The sequence below is a fragment of the Schistocerca nitens genome, chromosome 9, assembly GCF_023898315.1.
Source record: "Schistocerca nitens isolate TAMUIC-IGC-003100 chromosome 9, iqSchNite1.1, whole genome shotgun sequence".
Lineage (NCBI taxonomy): Eukaryota > Metazoa > Arthropoda > Insecta > Orthoptera > Acrididae > Schistocerca > Schistocerca nitens.
Genome location: NC_064622.1, coordinates 442,099,234 through 442,121,103, shown reverse-complemented (window position 1 = coordinate 442,121,103; position 21,870 = coordinate 442,099,234). Strand labels below are relative to the sequence as shown.

At 39.3% G+C, this 21,870-nt stretch overlaps 1 protein-coding gene across 1 annotated transcript in view; it reads right to left on the bottom strand.

Annotated features, from left to right (window-relative positions):
- Positions 1-386: 386 nt before the first annotated feature.
- Positions 387-21,870, bottom strand: part of LOC126203620 (uncharacterized) — a 175,776-nt gene continuing 154,292 nt past the window's right edge. The window contains exons 4-5 of the mRNA XM_049937990.1: positions 9,860-10,034; positions 387-1,575 (exon numbers count right to left, since the gene is read on the bottom strand). Coding sequence (XP_049793947.1) covers positions 1,371-1,575; positions 9,860-10,034 — 380 coding nt within the window. The 3' untranslated portion in view covers positions 387-1,370. The remainder of the gene's footprint in view (positions 1,576-9,859; positions 10,035-21,870) is intronic.

Below are 21,870 nucleotides of genomic sequence, written 5' to 3'. Positions count from 1 at the left end.
AAAATCTTTACTTATGACTTTAATAGTAAGTGGCTTTGTGATGCATATATGTGCTTATTTCTTAACCTTTAAATTAGAATTAATTTGAAGTATGTAATTTTTAACACAAAGTGTGAGAAAAGAGTGATATATTGTGAGAATTCTCTGAACTGTTTGAGATATGAAACTGTGTTGTCATGTAGTCTTCAATGCTGTAGGATAACTTTCGAGATTAAGACCATTAGACTCAAGGATTTAATTTAAAAGAAATCTATGTACATATTCTTAAATCACAGTTACAATAAGACACACACATTTTAATAGTCATTACATATATAAATAATAATTGATGTATGTTATGTATGTTCAAAATAATCATGTTACTGGAAGTTGTTCCATATCATTATTACATTACAAACAAAATGCCATGAACAGTTACATGTAATAGTGCCTAAAATAACTCAGAGCAGTGAAAAAATATACAGGTTTAAAAACAATATAGTTCTTAAAATTACTGATATAAATACAAATAAGAACATCTTCAATATACATACTACCAGCAATTATCCTTATACAAAATCAGCTCTTGGCAATTGTAAGTTGTACTTGTGCTTCATTGGTTAAAATAAGCTGGAATATTCATTTCTTTAAATTACCATCCTTAAAAGTACAATTTGAGGCTGTCTTCTGATGACTAAATACAGGATATGGCTACATATACATGTGAAGAATAACGAACTGAGCATAGTCTAAGGGGTTTTGTCACTATCTGCTGACAAGAGGTTCAATGTTTGATTGTAGCCAGAAGGGCTGCACACTCATTCTCTTAAGCACTTTACAGCATAAATGTTGACTATTCTCAGGAATACATATCTTAAAGAATAAAGAAAAGCATTAACATTGAATAAAATATCACATAATTGGAGAATGAATGACAAAAGTCATCTATTAGCATTTACATAATTAAAATACTTTAAACACATTTTCCCCAGCTGTAATTCAGCATTTTGGTCACATTAAGTGACTCAAATGTTATTACATAATTTGTTGATACAGACTGAAAATATTACTATTTGTAAGTAACTGTCCAATTGAAATGTTAATAAGTCAGGTTCAGATCTTCACTGTTACTAAATTTTATTTTATTGACATTCATCAGTTTCAAACAGAAATAGGTCACTGAAATCTCTGGTACAATCACATTAACTGTATCTTACATGCCATCAAGTAGGCAAAGATGTAGATATACAACACAGATAAAATCTTGTCTCTTAGTACAAAATGGTCTGTCATGACATGTTACTTCCTTTAACTCAACTCACAATATACAGAGTTTTGTATCATTAAGTACCTCCATAACACATTTGTCCTCTTAAAGGCACTTGTTGCTTCTAAAGAAGAGGTGGTAGTGCAGATATATCTGGTGGCTGATGCTCTATTGAATTAGCACTGAATTTCGGTTTGCACACACACCCACTCTCCACTAGTACATAATCTTGCCCAGTCAATGTCACAGGGCCAAGAGGTATCACAAGAAATAAGTATGGCACATAGGTCTGTGTACATTCTCCCCGAACCACTTCACATTCACTTGCACTGAAACAAAAGAAATGATCCAGTTTAAAGAACATACTTAATTTCAAGAAACAGAAGAAAAGGGTAACAGAGTTTCTGTATTTGAGCCATTTGATGATAAATACAGTGAACATGTTTCCATAACATTTTATATATTGTTCGAAGCAACTGCAAACCAGTAGTAACAAAAATGAGTACGAAAAGAAAGATTTTTGTGGCATGCCAATATAACAAAATCATATATGGTTTCTTGTTGCTCCTGTTCACAGTGAATCTACAATGTCTCGAGTGTATGTATTCATATATTCTCCTTCCATCTTCAGGAACATGATGGTACATGCCTCTCTAAAGGTTTTCGAAAGATTGCGAACTCACTTTAAATTCATGGGTTAAGAAACACAAGAAAAAATTTTCATTCATGGAAACAGTCATGCACAATTCTCTGCCCACACAGAAACTATGATATCTAAAGTAGCTAACATTTCACTTAAATGCTTGAGTGGTAGAAACTTCCAAATATGTACCATTGCATTTTGACTTGTATATGGCATGATGTAAAACGGTGGTGGTGGTGGTGGTGGTGGTGGTCTAGAAAGAGAGAGACCAATGAAGAGCACAAAGTTGTACGCAGTGGTAAATAGGGATTGGACCAAGTGTGTAACCACAGCACCAAATGACTTCTATTTTATTCAGATGATCATAATGGCCACTTCTGTTTTATCTACAGTGTTGGACAGATTTTGTAACACAGCAATGGGTGCGGGCCAGTCTGCAGGTACAGTTCAGCATCATCTGCTGTTGGGTGGTCTGGTGGCATGCAAGCCATTAATTGCCCTCCATTGTCCAAAAACCACAAATGGATTAGTGCAACAGGCACATTACAGCCAACACTGATATCTTAGTAAAAAATGTAGTGCTCTCTGAAAAGACTCACTTTAACCTGCCCTACAACTGTAGCCACATGTGTTAGATGTTATCAAGGTGACCACAGTCTGGTAGTTTATTTTGTTGAGTGTTATAGCTGACAGGTGCCTTCCCCAACAAGTCATCCATCGAACAGGAGTACATTTGCTTGTTAACTTGGCCATCACATCCTGCCAGGAACCACTACTGATGCTAGAAACCACCTAAAAGGTCTTTCAGGCACATATTCAGGTCCTCTTAGCTTCCATGCCTTGAACTTTGGAAACTATTTGCAGTAAGTGAGGGATTCATACAACACTGAATATTTTTAAGTTTTATCATCCAATTATGTAATTCTATTAATTTCATTTAATATGTTATATGAATTTAACTGTAGACCTATAAACCACTGCTGCAGAAATTTTTATAGGTGGTAGTGTAGTTCACAAGTCAGGTGACGGTAAAGTAGCATGTTTAGTGATACATTGTTGTGGTCAAAGCAACATTTGAAGTGATTATTGCATTTTTGTGTTTCCTTCTTCTTGACACAGCAGTTTTCCTGAAACCTGGCTGACTTAAATGCCTCAGCCAACATCTTTATTTCTCTGTGAATACAAGAAGCCATTATCTATTATCTCAAACCTCACATTTTTAATTCTGTCATACTTACGTTCAATTTGCAGTGATGAGCAATATCTTACCCTGTATGCTGAAGGTCACACTAAGGCCTTCGCAAACAGGCATTGATTATACCCACAAAATAATAATTCTCCAGCCAACTAAAATAACTAATTGCAAAGAAAAACCCACACCACCTAATATCATCCCAGATGGAAACAACTCAGTCATTCCCACTGGCTGCAGGGTCAGCTATTTATCATGCTTGGAAATTAGGAACACAACCCACAATCCTTCCACCCTCACAAAATGATATTCAGCTGTCCATCCTGTCTACATAATACACTAGTCCAGCAGTTTCCAACCCAAAGGCCACAACCAACTTGTGGACCGTGGGCAGCTTGGCACTGGACTAGGAAAGCTATTCAATAGTCCAAGAAAAAGATAAATATTATCAGGAGCTTCAGGGGTTTCACTCCTCTGTCATCAAGGTTGCCTATTACAGAAGGAAATAAGAGTTGAAATGTCCTATCACTATCCTATACCACTCACACGGTCCATTCTGTCATGACATCCCTACACAGAGAAAGAATACTCTGAAAGAAGTTTCTAAAATGAATGGCCAGTAGCTTCTTTTTTAATATTGAAAACTACAAGTTCATGTGCCAACAGGCAGCTGGAAACGTACACCCCTACAGACTTTGCTACAGGGCTAGCGCGCAACCTTGGCTGGCTGCTCATAGCATAAACACACAACATTAAAGAATGTGATTCTGAGTTAAGTAACATACTAAGCTATCTGTAACCAGTCATTTATCAGTGGAATATTTCCTGAATGGTTGAAATATGCTTAAGTTAAGCCATTGTTTAAGAAGGGAGATAAAGAAATAGCATCAAATTTCCGTCCAATTTCACTTTTGTCAGCATTCTCAAAAATCTTAGAAAAAGTAATGTACAATCGACTTTATAATCATCTTATCTCAAATAACATACTGTCAAAGTCACAGTTCTGATTTCTAAAGGGTTCTGATATTGAGAAGGCTATCTGCACTTACAGTGAAAATGTGCTTAATTCGTTAGATAAAATATTGCAGGCAACTGGTATATTTTGTGATCTGTCAAAGGCATTTGACTGTAAATCACAATATCCTTTTAAGTAAATTAGAATATTATATTGTAATAGGAAATGCTGCAAAATGGTTCAAATCTTATATCTCTGGCAGGAAACAAAGGGTGTTATTAGGAAAGAAACATGTATCAAGCTATCAGGCATCATCCAACTGGGAACGAATTACATGTGGGGTCCCACAAGGTTCCATTTTAGGGCCCTTACTTTTTCTTGTGTATATCAATGACATTTCATCAGTAACATTACCAGAAGCCAAGTTCGTTTTGTTTGCCGATGATACAAACATTGCAATAAATAGCAAATCAAGTGTAGTCTTAGAAAGGTCAGCTAATAAAATATTTGTGGACATTAATCACTGGTTCCTAGCCAATTCTTTGTCACTAAACTTAGAAAAAAACACACTACATGCAGTTCAGAACTTGTAAGGGGTGTCCCACGAGTATATACTTAAGATACGATGACAAGCAGATAGTGGACAGTGTTAAATTCTTCGGATTACAGCTTGATAATAAATTCAACTGGGAGGAGCACACCACAGAACTGCTGAAGTGTCTTAACAAATTGTGTCAGACATAGGGGATATAAAAATGAAAAAGCTGGCATACTATGCTTAATTTCATTCCATAATGTCATATGGGATTATTTTTTGGTGCAATTCATCAAGCCAAGCTAAAGTTTTCCGGGCACAAAAACGTGCAGTAACAGTTATATGTGGTGTGAACTCAAGAACATCTTGCAGAAGCCTGTTTAGGGAACTAGAGATGCTAACTATTGCTTCCCAATATATTTATTCCTTAATGAAATTTGTCATTAAAAATATATCACTATTTCAAACCAACAGCTCAATTCATGGAATCAATACTAGAAATAAGAATAATCTTCACAAGGATTTAAAGTCACTTAGTCTTGTACAAAAAGGTGTGCATTATTCAGGTACACACATTTTCAATAACTTGCCAGCAGCCATAAAAAGCTTAACAACCAATTAAATTCAGCTTAAGAGAAGCCTACAGGATTTATTGGTGGCCAACTCCTTCTACTCCATTGATGAATTTCTCAGTAGAACCAACAGATTTGTGTGTGTGTGTGTGTGTGTGTGTGTGTGTGTGTGTGTGTGTGTGTAAGTACAATCTAACTTCTGCACCAGTTCAGTGCAGTAAACTGTTCATTGTAAATAAGTATTTAGTAGTTGTATTACATGTTTATTACCTTATAAATAAATAAAAAACTTTATTTTAAATTCAGTGCATTAGTGTTTGTAAAACGATTCTTTCATATAGCATTCATTAAAAAATGACGACAATGCCACTTGGGACCTGTGGAATGGTACATTAGCTTATTTGTTTGAGTTGTAAATATTTGTCATGTATTGTTGTTTTTCTGACATGTTCTACATTCTGGAGGACCTCCTCACTACGGATCAATTGGAACGAAAGTAAATCTAATCTAATCTAATCATGCCACAATACAATCTTAATTTGTCGAGTTGGTAGTTTCTCGGGGACAAATTTTCAAAAGAAAGACTTGCTTGAAATGTTTCTCATTCAATACCCAATGCAAGTAGGAAGGAAGGAAGGATGAATGGTGTTTCGCATCTGTTCTACAGCTAAGATGAGGATGGAGCTTTGCTTGATTTCTTAATACTGGAGGGGAAGGAAGCAGCTATGGGTCTTTTGAACACAGTCCTGGAATTTCGATCGAGTGGCCTGGGTGAATGCAGAAAACTGATACCTGGATGGCCGACCCAAGAAAGAACAGTTGCATGTGGTGTTGTGAATTTATCTACTGTTCTGTATACCATACATATTAGAAAGCTGGTGAAATGATGAGATAAACTCCTGTCACAGGCTTATACTGCCCTGTCTGAGGCAGGGACATCCATGAAAGCAGTCGTATATCAGATATGCTGTAATTTCTGTACAGCATTGTGTGTTACATTATCTCTTATCAATTACTCAACTGAATGAGTGGCCAAGAGTTAGTCCCTGCACACTGACAATAACTTCAATCATGCCACATCTACATAATCTTCCTCTCCCTCCTCCTTCCAGTCCACTCCTTCAAGTCTCTGTGCTCTATGCCCAGCTCCCCGTGCCTGCAGCCAGAATGAGCTCACTTGTGCCACATTCCTATCCTATTTGTGTGCTCTCTCTCCCTTCTTGCTGTTGTCCATTCTCCCTAAATGCCTTAACAACAGTCTTTTGAAACTTTCTTAAAGCTCATCAGAAATAACAAACTATTGATTAACAAGGATGCACACATCAACCCACTGTCACCTTGAACCCCTTATGCACTGACACATCCCTAGAGAATTGTGTATTGTTTCACAGCCTTCCACATTCTGTTCATGGAGACTCCATACATATTGTACCAGGAGCACGTACACATCTTCCAACAAATAAGTCTACTGGTTTTAGGTCTGGAGAGGGTGGAGGCCTAGGAATTGGTCGACCACTATCTATTCATCTGTTATTTAGAAATCTGTGAACATTAACACTGAAATGAGGAGCTCCATCGTGCATGAAGTATTGGGTGGTTATTATTGAACTGATAGTGTTCCAAATGCTGCAGGGCAGGCTGTATACATCACAGGACACAAACATTGTAGGTATGTTTATTAATCTGTGCACTTAACGGAGTATGCTGGAAAAATAATAATTCCACTTCCTGCCACCAGGTAAAAATATGGCACTGTTAGCTTTCAGAATGCGAAACTTTTTTGTTTCGATGTCAGTATGCTTTTTGTCACTTGGCAAAGGATGTTTACTTCTTTTGTGAAATAACTGTTTCTATAAAGGGTTAAGAAAGTTGAAGTTTTCCATAAGAAATACGGTGGCTATAAATAGCCACAACACACTCCTGGTAAAGTTGTTTTATCAGAATGCCAGAAACATCAGGGCTGCTTGGCAGGATAATCACCGAGAAAAAGATCTGCAACAAGGCCCCATGTCCATAAATGGGCTAAAGAAGATAAAGGAATTTGAAGAAACAAATTAATTAGTTGGTGCAGCAGGGAAAGAGAGGTGGCCCATTCCCATGGCAGTTGCTGATGAAGTTGCTGTAGCTTTAGCCAGTCATGTAGCATATGTTACAAATTCTGCGGCTAATGTTTGATATGTGGCCAGGGAATATTCTTTGGACAGATGAGGCACATTTTACTTGGCACGGTTCCACGAATGCACAAAACTGTCACATATGGAGTTCTAGCCACATCACATTGTGCAGGAATGTACACTGCACTCACCTTATGTGACTGTGTTGTGTGGTTTTACAAGCTCCTTTATTCTCGGTCCATTTTTCTTCAAGGAGAAGACACCTTGCAGTCATGAGCCTGTTAGGTACACAGTGACATATGCAGGTTATAAGGTGCTCTGTGTGCCACAGATGATTCCAGCTTTGCAAGAACCCAACTATATCCATACCACTATTTTTATGCAATATGGGACGACACATGTTGCTTAGGTAATGACTGCATCACCTCTAGGCAAGTTCAAGATGTGTGGCCTCCCAGACCCCCCAACCTAAATTCATGTGAATTCTGGTTGTGGGGATGTCTGAAGGATTGTGGCTATCGGGGATGTATGCAGACTCATTCTGATATAAAGGCTAGCATACAAATCGCTATGATTATACTGGATAGGCTGCGAGCAACTGTCAACTGTCGACCATGCTGTGTTATGATGTAGCTTGTTGTTGAGTAAGGAGACCATACATAACACATATTGTAATCTGTGATCATATCTTAATAAATGTGCCAGAGCCACCATTATCATGTGTTTCGTTGTTCCTCCTCTTTTCCTGCCCCCACACCACAGTCTGACAGCATATGGAACCATATATCCATCTGATGGCACACACACGGGGAGGGGGAGGGGGAGAGAGGGAGAGAGAGAGAGAGAGAGAGAGAGAGAGAGAGAGAGAGAGAGAGAGAGAGTCAGCCAGCGGTAGCTACAATAAATGTTCCATATTCATTTCTCTTAGGAATTTAATAGTCTTATTTTAGTGCATAGTTTTGCTACTTGCTTTAGACATTCTGTTGTGTAAAAGCACTTAGTGAAAACCGATACCAACAGATCTACTCTAGGTGGAAGCATTTTCCTGAACTGAGTTTGGTATCTTGTTGTATTGTATTGTATGTTAACCGGGGACCTAGAAATGATGGAGAGGCTCCGTCCCCACCGCAGCCGCAGTGGTCCACTTCACCCCTCCGCCGCACCACAACGAACTCAGGGTTATTGTGCGGTTCAGCCCCCGGTGGAACCCCCAGGGAACGTCTCACACCAGACTAGTGTAACCCCTATGTTTGTGTGGTAGAGTAATGGTGGTGTACGCATATGTGGAGAACTTGTTTGTGCAGCAGTCGCCGACATAGTGTAACTGAGGCGGAATAAGGGGATCCAGCCCACATTCGCTGAGGCAGATGGAAAACCACCTAAAAACCATCCACAGACTGGCTGGGTCACTAGACCTCGACACAAATCCGCTGGGCGGATTCGTGCCGGGGACCAGGCAAATCTTCCCACCCAGAAAGCTGTGCGTTAGACCGCACGGTCAACCGGGCGGGCTGATATCTTGTTACCCAACGTAACAGAGCAAAATGAAATTGAAAAGGACATGCGACCAAGCTCATTTTCTGATTTCTTACTGCTGTCATAGCTGCTGTCCTGTAAAAAGCAGTCGTCAGTCACTGTTTTTCTTACCCAGGTACATACCAGAATTGCTGGAATTATTACAGTCTTCAATTTAAGTCTATTTTCCCCCTGAAAGCAATTAAGATAGAGCTGTTTGTCCAGGAATAGGTATAAGTACTTTGGTAATGTAAATACAGTTAGATCTACTAAATTGCCTGTGTTGCATCTTAACAAGTATTGAACCTCAACACTCAATCATCACCAATCCATTTTACAGATTTACGGTAACATTTTCCGTAATAAATATTTGTATCTTTGACATAATGAGGGCTTTTATGCCAAGATTTATACTCCTGCAACACAACAATTTGTCACTGCATGCAGTCACAATCATGAGACATGGGAATAGTGCTGCTAATCTAACACCAGCAGTAGATCACCATTTAACTAGCCCTAAATAGATACTCAGCCAAGACTGACACACTCACTGTTCAACACAATCTGTTGGTGGGATGTTATGAATACATAAAGAATAACTATGTATGTGGTAAAGATCACGTCTCAGAATTCCAGAGTTCTCCCAGCTTTACAAAAACCTGAGTAAAAATGAGTAGGTAACTACTCATGCACAAAACAGGAAAAAGCCATGCCTGGGCAACTAGTGGTGGCAGGGATGAAATAGATCTCAAACAAACATAGCAAGGGCAGTTAAATAACGCACTTTATAAAGTAAGGAATTCATGTATTTGTTATACTGCAGTGTAGGTAATAATTATAGATTTCTTTTCCACAAATATTATTTCCCTCTACAACAGGTACTCAAGATCAATAGATGCAGTAGAGTGTGTACTCAACCAGATAAGAGGCTGGCCAAGTAGCTGCGTGACACAAACAACTCATAGGCTCTGTCATACATTTCAGCATGCATTTATACACTGCATTTCTTTATGTATCATCAAAAACATTGTCCTGCAATAGCATTAACACATTAAAGGCAAAACTGGCCACTTAAGGAATAACTTACTCGCACACTTCGAAGACAACCTGTTGGAGAAGATCTGGAAACTTCTGCACAATAGTGACAGGCTGTCCCGAGGTGAGACTGACACCATACATCGGTGCTGTCGTGTTGTATCGTGTGCGACACAGTCGAGAACTTGAGCTTCCCATACTGCTGCAGCTCCCAGTGTCAGCCCGCCCTACATGACATACAAATGTTACAAGGTATATTTCTATTTTTAATTGCACTAAAGGCAAAAATCTTTTGAAATCTTATATAAGAACCCATTTTAACATTGTTAATAACAGACATGGAACATATTTCAGACAAGAGAAAATAAGGTAGTTGAAAAATATTTAAATAGTGTGTCTTCCTGCTGGCACATTACATAGGGCATAAATATTTATTCTGATTGTGTCAGGAATTAAACAAATGCATGTAATTAACAGATGTTATGCAGCTCCCAACCTTTGAATCTGATGCCACTTTGACAGCTTGTGAGTTAATTCAACTGTTTATTCAGTATTATGAGAAAGAAAATTGCTACTATGGGAGATGTTGAGTTGCAGATAGGCACAGCAAAAAGACTTTCACAATTAAAGCTTTCGGCCATTAACCTTCAACAACACACACACACACACACACACACACACACACACACACACACACACACACACACACACACACACACGTGTGCGCATGTGCGTGTGCAAATGCAGCTCACACTGCGAGCAGCAGCACCGGTACATGATGGGAGTGGTGGGGAGTGGTGACTGGGTGGGGGTAAGGAGGGGGCTGGGGTGAGGAGGGGGAGGGATAGTATAGTGAGGCTGGTGGACAGTGAAGTGCTGCAGGTTAGATGGTGGGCAGAGGAGAGGTGGAGAAGTAGCAGAAAAGGAGAGAAATAAAAAGACTGGGTGTGGTGGTGGAATGACAGCTGTGTAGTGCTGGAATGGGAACAGGGAAGGGCCTGGATGGCTGCCTGAGGCCGCAGTCGTGTGTGTGTTTGGGGGGGGGGGGGGCATGCATGTGTGTGTATTGTTGATGAAGGCCAATGGCTGAAAGCTTTAATTGTGAAAGTCTTTTTATTGTGCCTATCTGTGACTCAGCATCTCCGCTATATGGTGAGTAGCAACTTGCCTTCTCATAATATTGTTACATTCCATCCTGGATTTTCGATTGTTTGAATTTTTACTATTTATTCAGCCTCAAAAGGCTAAGTGAATATCATTCCAGGCATTTCCGCTGTGGGAAAGTCTTACCAGTAGGTGGTAGCAAGTAACTGAACATGGGATCTCTATGTTAGCAGCCAGCTAGTAAGAACCAAACTATTTATGTGGCATATGAAGAAGCAACAGAAGAGCAGAGAAATTACAGTACAGTTCAATGAGTAGGGAATGTATAACCTGAGTACTTTGGAAGATAAATACTCAAAAAAGGAACAGTGAATGACCTGCAATTATTTAACACCAGGACCACCGAGTGGTTAATTTGACCACTTTTTATATTTTAACATGTTATTATTCGGTCAGTTTCTGATCTATGCTGTTGTGAGTTAATGACTTTTCCTAAATGTTTATGTAGATCATATAAATGGTCCAATATTTATTTTATCTTCATTAGTTTTCTTTGAATGACCACTTATACTTAAAACCGCCGAGTGGTCACTTTGACCACATTACATGTATATTTGAAAACAGATTATTTAAAGATTGTTGTGCATCACTCCCCAGATTTAGTCTTAGCACTCATCAACAATGTACTAAATATGTTGGTTACTGAAGTTTATTCGCATTGTTTGAATTTAAAAGCTCAACAATGCAATATGTCATTTATTGTCTGCTATTGGGTTTCGCATAAAGACTGATTATTTGAGTACTGGTCTCTGAGCAGTAGACATGGCTCAGATGTCACAGCGATACAAACCACGGCCACGACCACTTTCACTTTCAGATGAAGAAATTGTCATTGTGGAAGATTCTACAGATCAAGATTACCAACCTGTCGCTAATGTGGAGAGTGACAGTTCCGAGACTGAAGATGAAAGTAATTTACATTCACTTATATTATTATCATTATTATTATTATTATTGTTATTGTTACTATATGAATAATGATCACTATTATAATAGAACTGACATTTCTACTGCTACTTCTGTTACTGCTATTTTATTGTGTGGTATGTTATCTTTATAACGAGTTGTAGCTTTCTAATTGTCTCTTTCCTCAGGCAGTTGCTGAACCAGGACCAAGCAGTAATATAAACAATGCTAGAGAAGGACCTACCCTGGGTAAAAAAAAAAAGAACTGCACCTCCTGTAAGTGGACCAATACAGAATCGACGTAGAAGAGGAGAACGAAGTGAGGGTTCACTTCCAGAACCTGGCTCAAAACTCCTGGGGAAGGACGGGCTCATGGAGTGGACTGTAGCAGACTTCGGTGTTACTACTCCAGGTAGGATAGGTCAACAGAATATATTAAAAGAAACACGGGGACCTACTCCACATGCAAAGCGGCGCATCTCAAATGATAATGTTTCGAGTGCCTGGCGCCTTTTAGTTGATCAGTCAATGTTGAAACACATAAAGAAATGCACAGAAGCAGAGGCACAACGGCTCCTTGGAAATGATTCCTGGAGTTTGCATTTAGAAGAATTAGCTGCATTTGTTGCTTTATTATATGTTCGTGGTGCACTAGGTGCCAGATGTATTGAAGTAGATGAGTTGTGATCGAAAAAGTGGGGAGCCCCATTTTTCACTGACACAATGACCAGAAATAGGTTTCGAGAAATTTTGAAATATCTGCGTTTTGATGAAAAAAATTCACAGTCGGAACGTTTGAAAAGTGACAAATTTGCACTTATATCAACTACTTGGAACCATTTTATAGAAAACTGTCAGCTGAATTACATACCTGTATCAAATGTCACTGTGGATGAACAACTTTTCCCCAGCAGAACCAGGTGTCCATATTTGCAATATATGCCAAATAAGCCTGATAAATTCAGAATCAAATTCTGGCTTGTACCGATGTAGAAACAAAATATCTTTGTAATGGGTTCCCTTATGTAGGAAAGAACAAACAGAGGGCACCTAATGGGAAACTTCCAGAACAAGTAGTAATGAAGTTGGTAGGTCCATATCGTAGTAAGGGGCGAAATGTGACTACTGATCATTTTTTCACTACAGTCACACTTGGGGAGAGACTGGAAAAAGAGAAAACTAGTCTTGTCGGCACTATCAACCGTGCAAGAAAAGAAATTCCGAACACTATAAAAAAAATGAAAACTCCTCTTTATACGTCTGTTCTCTTGAAAAGGGAAGGTGGTACTCTTGAATGTTTACCAAGGGAAAAAGAACAAAAATGTTCTTCTGTATAGCACCTTGCACACAGATGTTGAAACACAAAATAATTCGAAACATCTTCCCAAAACAGTGAGCTTCTACAATAGCACTAAATTTGCTGTAGATGTCTTGGACAAGATGACGAGGAAATATTCTGTCCGCTCTGGTACTCGTCGATGGCCTGTACACATATTTCACAATATCCTTGATTTAGCAGCCATCAATGCATGGATCATTTTCAAGCTCGTGACAGGGATCAAAATAAGTAGGAGGAATTTCATCCTAAATCTAGCAAAAGAATTATGTAGAGTCTATATGGAAACCAGAAATCAGGAAAGGATGCCAAGGGATGGAAAAGAAAACGAAGAAAAGGACGATGGTGATGAAGAAAGAGAAGAAGCGGAAATTCCTATGAACCTAAGAAAACTATGCCAAATGAGGAAATGCAGAAACAAGACAAATGAAGTGTGCAGTAAATGAAAGAGATATGTTTGTGGGCCATGTACATATAAAGTAATAGAGACAGTAGTTTGTAATGCTTATAAGTAGGATTAGGTACTATACATGGTCATATTTTATGATTGGTCTTTCTCTTAACATATTCATGGGTACTTAGTTTCTCCAGTAAGATTAATTTCTATTAATTTTAAAACTACTGCAATACAATTAGTATGGTTGTAGATAAATATTGTGAACTATGTTCTTTAATATTAGTAATATTATGTTCCCATTATTGTTGTAAAATACAATGATAGTGTTATTAAATGTTAAGTGATACATTGTTATCAAGGTCATTAATATTTACATTAAACAGCACAGCATGTACTTACAAAGAAAGTGGTCACTTTGACCACATCAGCGGTTCTAAGTATAGTACTAGTTCCAGCAGTTCTAGTGTTAAATGATACTTATATTGCTGTGGTACAGAATTTATCGAAATCGTGCTGTCTGGATACGATAAAATTCTTATATGGCTTTTATAGGCGTTTTTTATACAGATAATGAATTATTGCCAAAGTGAGAGTCTCTGTTACCATGGAATTTTTTTTTTTTTTTTTAAACAGTCACCATGTAAGTGCATATATGAGTTTTTCCAATTTGAATAAAATGAGAGTTATGTCTCTAATGAGAATGTACTCAGTGAAACATTGCTGTATTAAAACCATCCTTCTGGTTGATGACTGATTTAACAGACATTTGAAATTTCGAAAACAACACATGCTGTAGAGCTCATCTGTACGTGTAACTCATGAAAGTCTTGTATTCAGATACTAAAAAATAAAACATACAAACTAATAGAATTAAGTTTTTTCCTCCCTTACAGGAAAGGTAGCATTAATATGCGGAAAAGGATAGAAAGACAGTGCAGTACACAAACTTTAGAGTACAAAATCAGATAACATTTTAGGCACGAAACTAAACAGACATAGTATGCAGTCAATTATAACTTAACTGCTAAGTTTTTCAGGACAGCTATAAGTTAATCTGAACATGTTTTATTGACTGGTTTCACTTTTTAATTTGAAAAGGCATCATAAGAAACTCTGGAATTTACAGTTTATATTGGGTGTGGCTTGTCACTGCCCTGAAAAACTGAATTTCAACAATTGCTGTTTCCCCTGTATGCAATACCAGCTCTTGCTTAACTACATGGAACCAGGTGATCCAAACATGAAAACAAAGTTTATTGCGTACTTTCCATTCAGTAAAAATTGTTTATTTTTATTGATTTAGTGAAATTTACAAAATCTGCAGCAATAGAATTGCTATTGCATCAAAACATTATTATGTGTAACAACTGTGACTTTGCGACTATTACAAAAGACAGCATCTTCTTACTGACTTTTCCGTCTTATCATAGCACCATCACACTACATATCAGCAGTAATTAGAGTGGAACTTGCAAGTAGAACACTCCCACACAAATTGTTAGGAGGGGGGAGCACAGCAGCACAAGCTGGGCTTGGACGAGGGAAGTACAATGACAAAAATGGCAGTAGTGTTGGAGGAGAGAGCCTGGCGACAATGGGCGAGGAGGGGGAGGGTGAGAAGCACTTAAGTCTGGTTGACTGGATGTGGAATACAGTACCAGTCCTCCCAAATGAGAGTTCAGTATCTGAACTACTTTACCACATCATTTAGTTCTACAAGCTCAATTCAAATTATTAATGAGCATCAGTTTGTTAATTTCAATGTTCATTTCACTTAGATCTGAACCTCCACTAGTGCAATGGAGCCAACATGGTATGTTAGTGAAAACTCTACATGAATCCTCCAGTTACAACATCCATCTGTCTTAATATTTCCAGGTTGCATATGCCCTATTGGGATGTCTGTGGCCAGAATCATGACCTGACTGCAACACAAGATGTGACTTATCTAGTATCCTAGCTGTACCCATCCATGAAACAAAAATATCTGCAAACTCTTTCTCCAGTGCTGCTTTCTGCCTTTGGAGCAAAGTTCGCTGCACTGTGAGCCCAATTCAATGTCCAGTTGTATTTAAGAAAAAGTTGAGACACTTGCTTTTGTCAATCTCATAACTTTTTCCTAAAGAATTAACATGTATTTTTATCAAACAACAAAGGAATGCTCACATCTTTTTCACCAGTCAAACTTCTTTGTCTTTTCGTTTTTCAGTCAGTTACAAATCTATTCCTGCTGTTCCCCACTCCCCTCTTCATTACTTGTTTTCATCATGTTTCCCTTTCTGTCCTGTTCCTTCTCTGAAATCCAGTTCTACTAATATTCACAGTTTAAAACTACTTGGCTCTATCTTCTGGTAAACCTTCCGGGATGTAAGGTCGTGGTCCATGAAACTCTTCAGCTCCTAACGTTTCATCCAGAGCTGCGCTGGACATCTTTAGAGGGGTGTTTCTCCTCCGGTGAGTCTTGCCGACTGAGAAACACCCCTCTGAAGATGTCCAGCGCAGCTCTGGACGAAACTTTAGGAGCTGAAGAGTTTCATGGACCACGACCTTACATCCCGGAAGGTTTACCAGAAGATATGTTATCCGGTCGTGAAAGCCTTCATACTATACTTGGCTCTAACTCATTTTGACTGCTTTTCACACACAAATACTAGTATAAACTTATAAATACAGAGGCTTCTGTGGCTGGTGCAGGGAACAGTGAGGCCTGTTAACGCCTGTGCAGCAGAACATGAGTGCTACATTCGATTGTGACAGCACAACAATTGACACTAGCAAGATACCATCGCAATTGTGGGCAGTCTGTTAAGTTTCAGGAAGCGTGAGTATTTGCAAGATACCCATGGACATTCTCAGGAAAAATGAGAGAGGCAATTAAACTCTGAAGCAGCCTGGTGTCAATATAGAAGATGCCAAAAGTTTCCTACATCCGGGTTGTTGGCAATCCCAGCATAACGGACCGAGTGTTATCGCAGGGCAGCAGCCTTACCAAACACTGCAACAGTTAGTTGAACAACTAACAGTAGGAAAACATGGCACCCATAAGCTTGTTGCATATTCGTAGTGGGCTACTAATTACCAGAAAGCTATGTAGGCCATGAATGGTATGCCTTGTATTCTCTTGCACACTTCTAAATCCTAACACTGACCAATCATATTTTAGGACAAATAATATCTAAGAAATCAGACGTTAGTGGTCTTACAGCACTGTTAAAAATGCACTGTACTGAAGCACTGACTCTTGTTAAATTATTGAATGTCTTGAGGAAAGCTACTGCATCATGACCGGTAAGTCCTATTTTAGCATTTTATGAGATGAGATTGCAGTACACCAACAAGGATTTTAAAGAAATATAAGCCATGTTTTTTCCCTGCTGTTGCTGTTACTCTTCCCATTACAGGGTGACTCAGCTATGCTGAGCTACCAGCAACAATGTTGCTTATTCAGATGTAACTAGGGCCTATAGTGGCATATGTTGTATCTCTAAGAGGTAAATTACATGGCATTTCATTTCCTATTTCAAAATTCAATTAGTAGTCTCTCAGAATTACAATGTTTAGAACTTAGGATTTATGTTATTGAATATGAAATCAACTGCCTGTCTTATATGAAAGATCATGGTTTTGCCATCAGATAAGGAGGAAACAGGTTATTGCACCACTGCAGTACTGTTATGCACTGAGATGACAAAAGTCATGGGATAGCAATGTGCACATACAGAGAGATGGCCGTAGTACCACAAACATAATGTATAAAAAAAGCAGTGCACTGGCAGAGCTATCATTTGTACTCAGGTGATTCTTATGAAAAGGTTTCATGATTATGGCCACAGGACTGGAATTAACAAATTTTGAATGCAGAACGGTCATTGGAGCTAGACACATGGGACATTCCATGTAGGAAATCATTATGGAATACAGTATTCCAAGATCCACAGTGTCGGGTGTGTGCCAAAAATACCAAATTTCAGGCATTACCTCTCACTACACTCAGTGTATGAAATAACTGCAGAAATCAATGTGGGGCCTATGACGAATGTATCTGTTAGGACAGTGCGGCAACTTTGGCAATTATGGGCTATGGCAGCAACTATTGACTCGAGTATGTTTGCTAACAGCAGGACATGAGCCTCTTGTGACCTTAGCGGTTGGACCTTAGACCGGAAGCCCATGACCTGGTCAGGTGAGTACTAATTTCATTTGGTGAGAGCTGATGGTACGGTTCAAGTGCGGTGCAGACCCTGCGAAGCCATGGACGCATGTTGTCAACAAGGCACTGTGCAATCTGGTGTGGTCTCGATACTGGTGTGGGCTGAATATACCGGGTGATCAAAAACTTGAAAACTTAATAAACCACGGAATAATGTTGATAGAGAGATAAAAATTGACACACATGCTTGGAATGACGTGGGGTTTTATTAGGACAAAAAAAAAAGTATTGCTAGACGCGTGAAAGATCTGTTGCACGTGTCGTTTGGTGATGATCGTGTGCTCAGCCGCCACTTTCGTCATGCTTGGCCTCCCAGGTCCCCAGACCTCAGTCCGTGCGATTATTGGCTTTGGGGTTACCTAAAGTCGCAAGTGTATGGTGATCGACCGACATCTCTAGGGATGCTGAAAGACAACATCCGACGACAACAGTGCTATTCACAACATTATTCCTCGACTACAGCTATTGTTGAGGAATGATGGTGGACATATTGAGCATTTCCTGTAAAGAACATCATCTATGCTTTGTCTTACTTTGTTATGCTAATTATTGCTATTCTGATCAGATGAAGCGCCATCTGTCGGACATTTTTTGAACGTTTGTATTTTTTTTTTGGTTCTCATAAAACTCCATGTCATTCCAAGTATGTGTGTCAATTTGTACCTCTCTATCTACATTATTCCGTGATTTATTCAGTTTTCAAATTTATACTGACTTTTTGATTACCCGGTACATGGAATGAACTGGGGCCTCTGGTCCAACAGCACCAATGACTGACAGGAAATGGTTATGTTCAGCTACTTGGAGACCATTTCCAGTCATTTATGGATTTCATGTTTGCAAACAACAATGGAATTTTATGGATGAAAATGCACCATATCATTGGGCCACAACTGTTTGCAACTGGTTTGAAGAACATTGTGGACAATTCAAGTGAATGATTTGGTCACCTAGATCATCTGGCCATGCCAATGAAGATTTGTAGGACATAAGAGGTCAGTTCGTGCACAGCATCCTGCACTGCCAAAACTTTCACAATTATGGATGGTTATAGAGGCAGCGTGGCTCAATATTTCTGAAGAGGACTTCCAATGACTTGTTGAGTCCATACCACATTAAGTTGCTGCTCTATGTTGCACAAAAGGAGGTCCGACATGATATTGGAAGGTATCCCATGAGTTTTGTTATCTCACTGTAAAAGGAACAAGGATTTGAGGTATTTCTACAAAAGAAAGCAATCTGTTTCATGTTCGAAACAGATAAATCCTATGTTATAAGTACTGTAATCCTTCCGAAACAAATAACCGGATTTTGAAGAGCGAAACGCTGTTGAGATCGTCACTTTCAGAACTACAATGCTAGCACCAGAAATTATAATAGCTCCATTTGAAACAGTTATTTTTATACCGATAACACTATAATGTAGCTACTACAAAAGGATACTGCACGTCATTTGGTGAGGACTTTCTCACAATTCGTCTGGATGGAAACAAATATGTCTTAAACAACTTAGATGAATAATGAAGTGTAACTATTTGTAAATCTTTGACACCATTTCATATGTAAGACCCAACATATAATGTGAAATATGAAGAATGACCGGTAAGATGTTGAGAGTCAGATGGCCCTAATATTGACAGGATAAAAAGTAATTCGTTTGCACGTTAAGAATCTTCTCGATCTTATCACGTCGCTCATATTACTTTGAAAATAATTTTTATTGCATATTACAGCAGTTACTGACTGTTTCTGTCGATGTGAGTCTGACAGCACAGAATACTGCGTCCTAACACCCCAGAAGAAAACCGAGAGTGTAGGCGTGTGGTGCGTTCGTCGCTCCCTGGAGCGGTTCGGACCGTTAGCTGGCGGTCTGGCGAGTCCTACGCTGGAGCGATGAGCCGTTACACGGACGCGGCATGTGCCTACGTCACAGAGTGCGGTGTCACCTGCCGTCTGCAGCTCTGTTTCATATACCGCTTATTCCAGTTTCATCGTCAACGCTTCTAACTGATTTATCAATCGTGCCATACAAATTTCATGATACTACACTTAACATTTCTCTCTTTGGCCGAGTGATCCACCAGGCTATTTGTATCTTGCTGTCTGCGTTTCATTTACAGGTCGTATCTGTGTGCTAGAATAGTAGTTCTGTGCGATCTTTCCCTAATCCTACGGAACCCACTTCACTGATTTTAAGAGTGAGTAATTTCCCTATTACGGCCAGTGTTTCCCAAATCTCTTTGCACAGAAACTTAATAGAAGCGCTGTTTCTACTCTGACTGAGTAGAGGGCCTCAGTTTTAAACAATTCCGTGAAGCGGTTTGCAACTAGCGAGATCGGGGCTCAGCTGACAGCGTCCTCGTGGGTTGTGGCAGTCTTGTTCCCTCTAGGGGCGGAAGTGGTGTTTTTGCAGTATGTTTCAAAAATTGGGAGGGGAAGGGGCTCCTTTGTGATTAACCAAGTTATTTCTTACACTGGGAGATGCCAAAGTTTGTTCCCGAACGCGGGCATGGACTTTGGGTTGAGCGTTTCGTTGTCCTAGGCGAGTGTTATTTGTAAGTGGGAATGCACGTACTGGGTAGGCAAAGCATTTGCATATCAGATGTAAAAGCCAGCAGCTAGCTGGACGGTATTATTTTAAAGAGCGAGGCGGACTCGATGATGTTAATTAGAAGACAATAAGTTGCACTCTTTCGTGGCAGCTGGAGTTGCTGGCTTACTCCAGCCAGTTGGAGGAGATGCATTGAACTGTTGGCGGTGAACATTCTCCAGTCCAGTTGTCCGATCTCGGAGTGGCAGCGCCCAGTTGACTAAAATAATCTTAATAGACATCTTTGGTTCCAAACAAACGACAGTCCCTGAGGCGTAAATGTCGACAACGATCTTGAAGAAATGGGCATACGAGTAGAAGACGCACATGACAACTTTCTTCAGAGTAGCCACCATGACCTACGGAATTTCAGAGATGAACTTAATATAAAACTGGCTCATGAGGATAAATGGGCAAGTATCAGAATGAGGACTGAAATTTATCAGGTTGCGCATGTGGCTGATTAGTCAAATAACGGCTTCTTAATTATTATTTCCTGTCTGGAATGTTGTTATTCAACGTATTACTCTGATTTTACTTTACAGACGTGCTAGTTGTATGACCTATTATGAATGACGCCCATGTCCACCTGAATAAAAATAAGATTGATACGATTAAAAATGCCCAATGGTAATCGCCGTTGTTTTAGTATAATGGGACTGGGCGTATATACGGAAAACGAGACGACCAAGGACTAACACGACACGAGAGTACTGTCCGTTTCGTATGTAAGTTAACAATGGGCGTTCCTAATGTATTAGTTAGATGGTTACAAATGTGAAACTTACAAGTAACGGTGAGCTGATATACTTCTTCAATCAACAGATGGGACTGAGTGGGAACAAGGCCTAAGTGTTGGCATAAAGATTTAATTAATCAGATATTTTGGATTTTCACAGAAATTTTAATTTCGCAGTCTAATCACAGAAGCCATTCTGTAGCATCTATATTAATGTTTTTTATTTCTAAACAAAAAATGTATACACTGACAGATAGAGAAAGTGTTTGCTGAACGCTACCAGACTGATAATCCAGTATTTCCACGCCTGTGAGGTTACAAAAGTCATGCAATACCTCCTAACATCGCGTTGGATCTTCTTTTGCCCGGCGTCGTGCAGCAACTCGGCGTGGCATGAACTCAACGAATCGTTGGAAGTCCGCTGCAGAAATACTGAGCCGCGCTGCCTTTGTAGCCGTTCGTGATTGCTAAAGTGCTGACGGTGCGGATTTTGTGCACGAACTGACCTCTCGATTATATCACATAAATGTTCGATGGGACTCATGTCGGACGATCTGGGTGGCCAAAGCATTCGCTCAAATTGTCCAGAATGTTCTTCAAACCTATCGCGAATAATTGTGGTCCAGTGACATGGTGTATTGTCATCCATAAAATGAATGGCTGCAAATGATCGCTAAGCAGCCGAATATTACTATTTCCATTCCAAGTAAACACAGCCCAC